The following is a 12,532-nucleotide window of genomic DNA, read 5'->3' on the forward strand; positions in this document are numbered from 1 at the left end:
GAGGCACGGGATTCAGGGTGATTTAGCAGTTTGCATCAGAAATTGGCTCGCTGTAAGAAGACAGAGGGTGGTGGTTGTTGGGAAATGTTCAGCCTGGAGTTCAGTTACTAGTAGTGTACCACAAGGATCTGTTTTGGGGGTCACTGCTGTTTGTTATTTTTGTAAATGACCTGGAGGAGGACGTAGAAGGATGGGTGAGTAAATTTGCAGATGACACTAAAGTCGGTGGAGTTGTGAACAGTGCGGAAGGATGTTGCAGGTTATAGAGGGACATAGATAAGCTGCAGAGCTGGGCTGAGAGTTTAATGCAGAAAAGTGTGAGGTGATTCATTTTGGAAGGAGTAACAGGAAGTCAGAGTACTGGGCTAATGGTAAGATTCTTGGTAGTGTGGATGAGCAGAGAGATCTCGGTGTCCATGTACATAGATCCCTGAAAGTTGCCATCCAGGTTGAGAGGGTTGTTAAGAAGGCGTACGGTGTGTTAGCTTTTATTGGTAGAGGGATTGCGTTTTGTACAACTGTACAAAACTCTGGTGTGGCCGCATTTGGAATATTTCGTGCAGTTCTGGTCGCCACATTATAGGAAGGATGTGGAAGCATTGGAAAGGGTGCAGAGGAGATTTACCAGGATGTTGCCTGGTATGGAGAGAAGATCTTATGAGGAAAGGCTGAGGGACTTAAGGCTGTTTTCGTTAGAGAGAAGGTTAAGAGGTGACTTAATTGAGGCATGCAAGATGATCAGAGGATTAGATAGGGTGGACAGTGAGAGCCATTTCCCTCAGATGGTGATGGCTAGCATGAGGGCACATAGCTTTAAATTGAGGGGAGATAGATATAGGACAGATGTCAGAAGTAGGTTCTTTACTCAGAGAGTAGTAAGGGCATGGAATGCCCTGCCTGCAACAGTAGTGGACTCGCCAACATTAAGGGCATTTAAATGGTCATTGGATAAACATATGGATGATAAGGGAATAGTGTAGATGGGCTTTAGAGTGGTTTCACAGGTCGGCGCAACATCGAGGGTCGAAGGGCTTGTACTGCGCTGTAATGTTCTATGTTCTAGCCCATTTGGCCCATCAAGTCTGCTCTGTCATTCGATCATGGCTGATATGTTTCTCATTCCCATTCTCTGGTCTTCTCCCAGTAACCTTGATCCCCTTATTAATCAAGAACCTATCTGTCTCTAAGAACCTATCTATCTCTGTCTCAAAGACACTCAGTGATTTGGCCTCCACAGACTTCTGCAGCAAAGAGTTCCACAGATTCACCACCCTCTGGCTGAAGATATTCCTCCTCATCTCAGTTTTAAAGGATCGTTCCTTTAGTCTGAGGCAGCACCCTTGGGTTCTAGTTTTTCCTATCAGTGGAAACATCCTCTCCACGTCCCCTCTATCCAGGCCTCTCAGTATTCTGTACATTTCAATCAGATCCCCCCTCATCCGGGCAGGACGGTGGCTCAGTGGGTTAGCACTGCAGTCTCACGGCGCTGAGGTCCCAGGTTCGATCCCGGCTCTGGGTCACTGTCCGTGTGGAATTTGCACATTCTCCCCGTGTTTGCGTGGGTTTCACCCCCACAACCCAAAGATGTGCAGGCTAGGTGGATTGAACATGCTAAATTGCCCCTTAATTGGAAAAAATTAATTGGGTACTCTAAATTTATTTTTAAAAAAAAAAGATCCCCCCTCATCCTTCTAAATTCCATCCTATACAGACCCAGAGTTCATAATAGCTCCTCATACGACAAGCCCTTCACTCCTGGGATTATTTTTGTGAACCACGGCCCCCTCCAAGGCCAAAACATCCTTCCTTAGATACGGGGCCAAAAACGGCTCACAATATGTGAAAGGATAAACAAAATAGAAGTACAAATAACTGGTTATAAATTCACAGGAAATAGCAAAGCAGCTAAGTTTGAAATTTTGATGGCTTTGTTATAAACAATAATTCCACATCAACATTATCAATTCTACATCAACCAATCATCACTATAAATAGGAGTTTGTTTCGAGCTTTGTTAGAAATTTCCAATCTCTTTAGACTACGGAGCACCAAGATGTTACTCACCTATCTTTTTCTTTCCAAATGGTGGTTCAAGTTCCTTACTGCAGAATCCTTTCACAGGGTCAGGTTTACAGGAAATGTGGTTGACTGTGTTAATGCACAACAACCTCTCCTATAATGTAACCTGGAAGGGGTGTAATATGCAGTAAGTAAGTAAAGTCACCATAGTCCCCTTTCCCCTTTGAAGGGGAGAGCTGACTGGTGGTGATTAAACCTGAGCGTCACCACACCTCAGGTGAGGGGCAAGGTTGAGAAGGTGGGGCCTTCATGAATAACCTCAGCCGGTACGGGGATTTGGGATAGACAGCTGCTTTGTGATGCAGAACAAGGCCAGCAGCGCGGGTTCAATTCCCGTACCAGCTTACCCGAACAGGCGCCAGAATGTGGCGACTTGGGGCTTTTCACAGTCACTTCATACTTGAGACAATAAAAGATGATTATTATTATTATTGAAGTCACGTTGTTAGCATCGCTCTGCATCACAAACCAGCTGTCCAGTCAGCTAAGATAAACCAGCCCCCATTAAGCAGCATGCAATCAATTGGCCTGCCATTCCTATGCTTTGGCTCAAGTTGCACATCTCCTTCCAATCTCCATTGGACAGCTTGTTATGGACTTGCATCACTGTAATTAACATAACATCATGGAAACCAATCATTTCAATTTGGATATCAGTCTATACGAAGAATGAAAAGATTAGGAACATTTAGGGGTCAACCATGGCTTAGGTGGTAGCAGTTCAGTCATGAGTTGCTGGGTTTGAGTCCCATTGCAGGCCTTGAGCATAGATTACATTCCAGGTCAGAGTCAGTGCGCTTAGTGATCAAAATTCTTGCATGAGCTGTTGTAAGATTTTCTTTGTGAAAGAATAAATGTTTTTTTTTTCAGTCCTTTCTCTTGTTATAACCAGAAATGGGGTGTTCAACACCAGGTGCCTGCTATGGCCAATGATAATTGATTGTGGTTGTGGCATAACTCTGAAAATTATCCCCCATCAAATCAGCGAAAAAAAGGGGGGAGAAAAGAGAACTAGAATCATCGAATATTACAACACAGAGACAAAAGGCAGACTATTATGGGCTGCCGATGTCGGGTTTTAAGGCCTGTAAAATACCCCTGACCTGTCCACAATTTTACAGGTGATAGGTGAGGTGTGGCGCACTTTCACATATACCTACATAAGAACATAAGAACTAGGAGCAGGAGTAGGCCATATGGTCCCTCGAGCCTGCTCCGCCATTCAATGAGATCACGGCTGATCTTTTGTGGACTCAGCTCCACTTTCCGGTCCGAGCACCATAACCCTTCATCCCTTTATTCTTCAAAAAACTATCTATCTTTTTCTTATCTTTATCATCCTGTTGGATGAAACATCAAACAGATATTTAACAGTTAAAAGAATCTTACTTCATGGATGGAAAGAGATCGCACAGGGCGATCTGATGAAGAAGAGAACAGTTTTCTCTGGTGTCCTGGCCAATATTCATCACTCAGACAACATTTCAAATACGTCATTGTTGACTGGCTGCCATATTTCTTACATTACAGCAGGGGCGACACTTCAAACTTACTTTATTTGGCTGCAGAGTACTTTGGGACATTCTGAGGTTGTGAAAGATTCTATATAAAATATCACAAAACGGGGAAGAAATATTACCTTTCAACACATCCATGAGAAAGCCCTTTAAATAATACATATTATAAACATCCTCAGTCTTCGTATTGCTTCTGCTGTAATCCCAGCCATTTTCTGCAATCAATATTTTTGAGTTGTTGTATTCGGTGTGAATCCAATAGAGAAGCTGCCTCAGAAAGTATTTTTTGGATTGGTTAAATAACAGATTTGCATCCAAAAGTCGAAAACTCAGTGGCCCAAATGAAAGTGCAAAAAAGTCAGCCGTTCTCTTTATTTCCGATTTCTCCCCATCGCTAAAAACCGGGAGCAGGGATTTGAGGTTGTCCTTCATGCATGTTGGGTAGTCGCCATCTAGGAATATCGGTTTAGCAAACCAACCTAACACAGAGTTCATGGAGCACTGGCAAAGTTGCACAGCTTCAGGATTAATGTCACCATTCTTTGGCCCAACCCAATGTGAAGCCAAAGCAATTGATACTTGACCTTGCTGTGAATCGCGGAAACGGTCATTGTAGATATGCCAAGTCTTGGAGTGTGCCTGGTAATCAACATATTAAACACAAGGTTAATTATGTCATAATAACTTCAGCATAATCACGGTAAAGGAAACATTCAATTTGCTACACAGCACACAGCTTTAATGCTAAAATCTTAATAATTCCATTGGTTGCATTTTTTTGTATTTGTGTTTATTCCTGTTTTATCGGGATATTCCAGATCTTCCCAGATGTGGAATAGAGGGAAACCAATTAATCCCATATGCTGAAGAAGTGAGAATCAGGAGCTGGCTCAGATCTTTCTTCCGTGTTCAGATCCAGCACTGTGTTCAGTGTTTCTCGTGGATGACATAAAATGCTAACTATGTCACCAATTAGCGGTGTGCAAATACAGGTTCAGCTACACTGTGCCACAGTCTGTTGTGTTACTATCCAGCTAAGGACCAGTAATTTTTTGTTTGAAATAGACAAAGTTTGACACACTAGGAGATCAAAACCACAAGAATCTCCATTTTCAACAAACAATATAAACTTTACTATACAAAGACAGAAAATAAAAACTATTTACTCTAAACATTCAGAATTAACACGTAGTAAATATAAATTAACAGGCAAACTGTTGTTGAACATATCATACTGCACATTAAATAGCAGATGTGACCAAGACAGCTCCCATGGATTTCTCAGCATGCCACCCAGATGTCAGTGACCACTGTGAGTCACAGAATCTTGTTAAAACTCTGTGTCCCTTATGAGATATATCAATTCTTCACTTTCAAGGACCTAGCCCCTGAATTCCCTGAAGCAGTCCAGACCCGGCTGTCTCAATGACTGCTCGCCACCTGATGGTTCAATTTCTCCTCCTGAGACTGTGCTTCATGGCATTTACAAAGTTGCACTCCCACCTCTCATAACCTACACAATTCCTACTCTTTTTCAAACCATTAGTTTCTGCCCCAGGTTTTTCCAGACTCCCAGCTACACTGAACTAGAAATGATTCCCAGGAATTCTCCGAGCCCTAACCGCCTGGCACAGAATCAATGACTTTCTGCCACCTTCTCAGCTCCCAAGGACTTATCTGTGAGCTACAAACCACACAAGGTCTGAATTGCAGTCAAATGCTGCACCATGGCTCCCAGAGCTTCGTCATCCTTAACTGCCAAGAGCCTGGTAACAGCGGCACCCTTTTAATTTATTCTCTTCCTCTGCTGATGAACACTGTAATAAATTGAAACCAAAGAACCTTCTTAAGCTCCATTCATTTCCATGACAATGTGTTCACTGAATTGTTTTAAACTAATTTAATTTTAACTCCTAAAACAAGGCATTTCACTGGACTGGACATCTTTGTAAGGAGTGTAGACATCACAGGCTGGATTCACCGATTTTGAGGCTATGTCCGGAGGAAGTGTCTAGTTTTATGATGAAAAGATCAACGAGGCCCCAGCACCAACCCTCCAACCAGTGAGGGGCTAGCAGCGCGCCACATAGAGCAAACGGCCTTCACAAAATAAACAGACGGAAAATTGCCGGGTCGGTGGCCGCACATGCGCACCGCCACGTGCCACCGGCCGTGCGTGGACCCGACCTGCCAGACAGTGCCCCCCAGGACACCCCTCGCCAACCCCCCACCAGTCCCCACAGGCCTCGCCGAAACCCCACCCCCCCCCAGCCAGCAGCACAGCTCCCCCCCCCCCCGTCTGTGGCGGCGTTGGACACAGCCCGCAGCTGCCACGCAGGTTCACAAAAACTAAGATCACACATGTCCAACGCCGTCGTGAACTCGGCCCATCGGGGGCAGAGCATTGGGGGAGGGCCTTCAGGTAACATCCTAATATGAGGCAGCAGTGCTAACCACTGTGTTGCGTGCCGCATGGCTGTCATTCACATTAATGAGAAATTGCTTGTACCAGTTTTTGATTGACAGCTTCCACACAGCCCTGCCGCTTGAATGGACCTCAAGTACCCTGCTGTGAAACTACCCACAATGTTCTCGCTATGATTGTCAGCTCTTGACTACATCAAAAGCAGTAAAGTGTTTTCTGTAGAGGGGGAGTCTCTTTTATGGGGATCTCTGGTAGGGGGCACGTGCATCCAACACACTGGAACACTGCCCGGGCACACCGATCCAAAACACTGGAACACTGCCCGGGCACCCTGATCCCAAACGCTGGAACACTGTCCTGGCACACCGATCCCAAACGCTGGAACACTGCCCGGGCATACCGATCCCAAACACTGGAACACTGCCCGGGCACACCGATCCCAAACGCTGGAACACTGTCCTTGCACACCGATCCCAAACACTGGAACACTGCCCGGGCACACCGATCCCAAACGCTGGAACACTGTCCTTGCACACCGATCCCTAATGCTGGAACACTGCCCGGGCACACCGATCCAAAACACTGGAACACTGCCCGGGCATACCGATCCAAAACACTGGAACACTGCTCGGGCACACCGATCCCAAACGCTGGAACACTGTCCTTGCACACCGATCCCAAATGCTGGAACACTGCCCGGGCACACCGATCCAAAACACTGGAACACTGCCCGGGCATACCGATCCAAAACACTGGAACACTGCCCGGGCACCCTGATCCCAAACGCTGGAATACTGTCCTGGCACACCGATCCCAAACGCTGGAACACTGTCCTGGCACACCGATCCCAAACGCTGGAACACTGCCCGGGCATACCGATCCCAAACACTGGAACACTGCTCGGGCACACCGATCCCAAACACTGGAACACTGTCCTTGCACACCGATCCCAAATGCTGGAACACTGCCCGGGCACACCGATCCCAAACGCTGGAACACTGTCCTGGCACACCGATCCCAAACGCTGGAACACTGCCCGGGCATACCGATCCCAAACACTGGAACACTGCCCGGGCACACCGATCCCAAACGCTGGAACACTGTCCTGGCACACCGATCCCAAACGCTGGAACACTGTCCTTGCACACCGATCCCAAATGCTGGAACACTGCCTGGGCACACGGACCCCTCATGCTGGATCACTGCCGGGCCACGTGCACCCGACATGCTGGAACACTGCCCGGGAACGTGTCTCCCACACGCTGGAACACTGCTCGGGCACGCGGATCCCACATGCTGGAACAGGCCCAGGCACACAGATCCCACGCACTGGTACACTGCCCAGCCACGCGGATCCCACACTTTGGAACACTGCCCAGCCAAGCGGATCCCACACTTTGGAATACTGCCCAGCCATGCGGATCCCACACTTTGGAACACTGCCCAGCCACGCGGATCCCACACTTTGGAACACTGCCCAGCCACGCGGATCCCACACTTTGGAATACTGCCCAGCCACGCGGATCCAACACTTTGGAACACTGCCCAGCCACGCAGATCCCACACTTTGGAACACTGCCCAGCCACGCGGATCCCACACTTTGGAACACTGCCCAGCCACGCGGATCCCACACTTTGGAACACTGCCCAGCCACGCGGATCCCACACTTTGGAACACTGCCCAGCCATGCGGATCCCACACTTTGGAACACTGCCCAGCCACGTGGATCCCACACTTTGGAACACTGCCCAGCCATGCGGATCCCACACTTTGGAACACTGCCCAGCCACACGGATCCCACACTTTGGAACACTGCCCAGCCACGCGGATCCCACACGCTGGAACACTGCCCAGCCACGCGGATCCCACACTTTGGAACACTGCCCAGCCACGCGGATCCCACACGCTGGAACACTGCCCAGCCACGCGGATCCCACACTTTGGAACACTGCCCAGCCACGCGGATCCCACACTTTGGAACACTGCCCAGCCACGCGGATCCCACACTTTGGAACACTGCCCAGCCACGCGGATCCCACACTTTGGAACACTGCCCAGCCATGCGGATCCCACACTTTGGAACACTGCCCAGCCATGCGGATCCCACACGCTGGAACACTGCCCAGCCACGCGGATCCCACACTTTGGAACACTGCCCAGCCATGCGGATCCCACACGCTGGAACACTGCCCAGCCACGCGGATCCCACACTTTGGAACACTGCCCAGCCACGCGGATCCCACACTTTGGAACACTGCCCAGCCATGCGGATCCCACACGCTGGAACACTGCCCAGCCATGCGGATCCCACACGCTGGAACACTGCCCAGCCATGCGGATCCCACACGCTGGAACACTGCCCAGCCATGCGGATCCCACACGCTGGAACACTGCCCAGCCACGCGGATCCCACACGCTGGAACACTGCCCAGCCACGCGGATCCCACACTTTGGAACACTGCCCAGCCACGCGGATCCCACACGCTGGAACACTGCCCAGCCATGCGGATGCCACACTTTGGAACACTGCCCAGCCATGCGGATCCCACACTTTGGAACACTGCCCAGCCACGTGGATCCCACACTTTGGAACACTGCCCAGCCACGTGGATCCCACACTTTGGAACACTGCCCAGCCACGTGGATCCCACATGCTGGAACACTGCCCAGCCATGCGGATCCCACACTTTGGAACACTGCCCAGCCACGCGGATCCCACACGCTGGAACACTGCCCGGGCATGTGCATTCCACTCACTGGAACATTTCCCGGGCATGTGCATTCCACACACTGGAACGCTGCCTGGCCACATGGATATCATACACTGGAAAAATGCCTGAGCACATGCAACAAACACGCTGGAACACTGCCCGGGCACGCGGATCCCACATGCTGGAACACTGCCCGGGCACTCGGATCCCACATGCTGGAACGCTGCCCGGGCATGTGCATCCCACACATTGGAACACTGCCCGGCCACGCGGATCCCACATGCTGGATCAAGCCCAGGCACACGGATCGCACACATTGGAACTGGCCCAGGCACACGGATCCCACATGCTCTGAGAGCATGCTGCTCGTATAGTTCATGTAAATTGGAAGCAGTAGTGGTCCCAATGAAGATCCCTGAGGCACTTCATTCAGCATTCAGCCTTTTCACAAGTCTTCCTATCCTTCAGACAGCTTCTTGTTAATTCCTAGATCTAATGATGACATTTCCACAGCCTTACGCTTAATATCATCTTCGTTAATGTTTGCACTTTTTTTCAATCTACCTTCTCTACAGGTTCAAATGGTTGCTTTCAGTTATTTTCACCTTGGATACATTTGGAAGGATAAACAGGTACAATTAATGTGCTGGTGTCTTTAAGGCAAAGGTTGTGTAATTATTCACATAAATAAAGATATGAGTTTACCTCAACACAATCAGATACACAATTCCAAATGGCTTTTGACAGTGTTACTTTTTTAATTAGTTCAATAAAACCCCAAATTAAACCAATTGAAATAGTTCATGCTGGGCGGCACGGTGGTGCAGTGGTTAGCTCTGCTTCCTCACAGTGCCAAGGACCCGGGTTTGATCCCGGCCCCGGGTCACTGACCGCGTGGAGTTTTCACATTCTCTCCGTGTCTGCATGGGTCTCAACCCAAAGATGTGCAGGTAGGTGGATTGACCACACTAAATTGCCCCGTAATTGGAAAAAAATAATTGGGCACTCTAAATTTTTTTTAAAAGAACAAAAAAAAGAAAAAAATCAATAGTTCATGCTGTGGAAAACATATTGGTTGTAATGTGGTTACTGGTACTTTGAGAATCACTGACCACCTGCCTACAATCTCCTGACTCAGACGATAACATCATTAAAAAACTTAACCAATTAATCGGTGTTAAGGTACATGGATTTTATGCAACATTGTTCTATCACGATCGTCAATGGGTACGCCGTCTTTATTGTAAGTGCTATGTAGCTTCAATGCGCAATAAAGGTGTTTACATAGCATTACGTGGCTGAAGCCAAATTTCCTGTGTAGTGTCAGCTCTACATCTATTGGGCAAAGCATTAAAGTTCTGTATCTCATTATATTGCAGGAATATTATTTATATTTAACTTGTTGCATCATTTCCTCTTGTAGATGGGAAGTTCTAGCTTGGCCATTACAATGAAGATTATTATTGACTCACTCATTCATTCATTAGCAAAAACAAATTGAATATAATTATTTAAAACATTTTACAGCTGGCTTCTTCCAGAATAAACAGGTCTTTACTAGGATGTCGGTAGTAATAGACAAGGCTTCCTACCAATGACCTCATTGTTCAAAAACACCCCTTTTCCCTGCCCTACCTAATATTTGGATTAATACATATTCTATTGTGTAATAATGACAGACTTTACTATTATTCCAACTGGGGACAGTTCGTCATTAATTTTTACTGCTTATGCCTTTTAGTTACATTTCAATACTGAAACCTGATTTCCTTGGATTTCCAAATCAATTATATTTTGTATGTTCCAAAGTTTCTGGAACATAGAACATACAGTGCAGAAGGAGGCCATTCGGCCCATCGAGTCTGCACCGACCCACTTAAGCCCTCACTTCACCCTATCCCCGTAACCCAATAACCCCTCCTAACATTTTTGGACACTAAGGGCAATTTAGCCTGGCCGATCCACGTAATCTGCACGTCTTTGGACTGTGGGAGGAAAACGGAGCACCCGGAGGAAACCCATGCAGACACGGGGAGAACGTGCAGACCCCGCACAGACCGTGACCCAGTGGGGAATCAAACCTGGGACCCTGGCGCTGTGAAGCCACAGTGCTAGCCACTTGTGCTACCGTGCTGCCCTGTAACACTTCGACTCAAAATGTTAACTCTGGCCAGGATTTTTTGGCCTTTCTCCCTGGGTTGGGTTACCCAGTGAGACGGCCGGTGAGCAACGTGAAATGGCCATTGACTTTGGGGGAACCAGAAGATCCTGCCGGTGGCCAATGGCATGTCACCGCCCCCTGCAAATATGCCATGGGTGGGCTGGAAAACCCCAACCCCTGTTTCTCTCTCCACATATGCTGCCTGACCTGCTGAGTTTTTCCAGCACCTTTTGTTTTTCTATCAGATCAGCACCATTTGCAGTAGTTTGCTTTTACTTTGGTGTTTAATTCACTGCCACCCTTCTTCCGGGAATGCCTAGCTTGAAGAAGTTCTGTTCTTCTCTGCGACAGGATTCCCATTTTTCTCACCTTGTTCACCTTCATTGCATTCCATTTCCTGGTGTTTGTCTCTGTCCTCAGTTACTGCCTTTGGCTCCAACTACCCCATGTGGATCACACCTGAAGTTCCATCCTTCTTGCAAATGCACCCAAGGTTACAGGTATCTCCAAGACACTCAACATTCCTCGGACTGCTGTTCTCACCACATTCGGAGATCCACACAGTGCCATGCGCTGCCATGTGTACACACTTGACCTCTCTCTCCAGCGGCACTGATTTACCCTATCTGAAAGCTGTCCATGTCCTCAGCTTCATTTTATTCTTCATCACTAAGAGTGGCATGGTGGTGCAGGGGTTAGCACTGCTGCCTCACAGTGCCAGGGACCCAGGTTCAATTAGGTAACTGTGTGTGTGGAGTTTGCACTTTCTTCCCTAATCTGCATGGGTTTCCTCCGAATGCCCCGGTTTCCTCCTATAGTCCAAAGATGTGCAGGTTAGGTGGATTGGCCATGATAAAATTGCCTCTTAGTGTCCGGTGGATAAGGTGGGGGCCTAGATAGCATGCTCTTTCAGAGGTGCAAACGTGATGGGCCGTGTAGCCTCCTTCTGCACTGTAGAGATTGTATGACTCATCCAACTTCTTCACAAGAAAATGTCTCTTTATTTCATGTCTGAAGATATGCAAGCTCCAACAACTTACTGGTACTTTTGCCCCTCCCCTTCCCATCCCTCTGACCCCATTTCTTCTTTTAATTCCACCTCTTGCTCTGTATTCACTATACCCTCTGACCTTCCTTCCTCGAACACTAAACATTCTGTGCTCGGCAAATGATTCAGTTTTATTTCCTAATGCCCCCACCTCAATTAATTTTGGTTTCAGCAAGGTGTTAAAACCGTCTTCCATCACCTTTGCCTCCAAAGTCACTATTCTGGACACAAATCTTCCCCCCCATTCCACGGATCCTTTCATCCACCTCCAGTATTCTCCCTCTACCTGGACCCTCCCTCTGGCCTCTTACCTGCTCTTGATCTTTTCATTGAGTACTGTTGGGATGACATAGGCTGTCTTCATTTCTCTGCTCCCCTCATCCACTCGAACCCGCTTCCTTCTGGACTTGCTGCACTCCGTTCTCTCAGGTTCATCCCTGACTTTATTGTTAAACGTTGCGAGGAAGAGTCACACAGACCCAAAACGTTAACGCTGTTTCTCGCTCCACAGATGCTGCCAGACCTGCTGAGATTTTTCCAGCATTTTCTAATTTTATTTCAGACATCCACAATCCATAGTATTTTTCTTT

At 47.9% G+C, this 12,532-nt stretch overlaps 1 protein-coding gene across 1 annotated transcript in view; it reads right to left on the reverse strand.

Annotated features, from left to right (window-relative positions):
• The window catches only part of kl (klotho), a 97,694-nt gene that overhangs the window by 48,236 nt on the left and 36,926 nt on the right, over nucleotides 1-12,532 (reverse strand). The window contains exon 2 of the mRNA XM_038818570.1: nucleotides 3,719-4,235. Coding sequence (XP_038674498.1) covers nucleotides 3,719-4,235 — 517 coding nt within the window. The remainder of the gene's footprint in view (nucleotides 1-3,718; nucleotides 4,236-12,532) is intronic.

Source organism: Scyliorhinus canicula, chromosome 14 (genome assembly GCF_902713615.1).
Source record: "Scyliorhinus canicula chromosome 14, sScyCan1.1, whole genome shotgun sequence".
In the NCBI taxonomy this organism is placed as follows: Eukaryota; Metazoa; Chordata; class Chondrichthyes; order Carcharhiniformes; family Scyliorhinidae; genus Scyliorhinus; species Scyliorhinus canicula.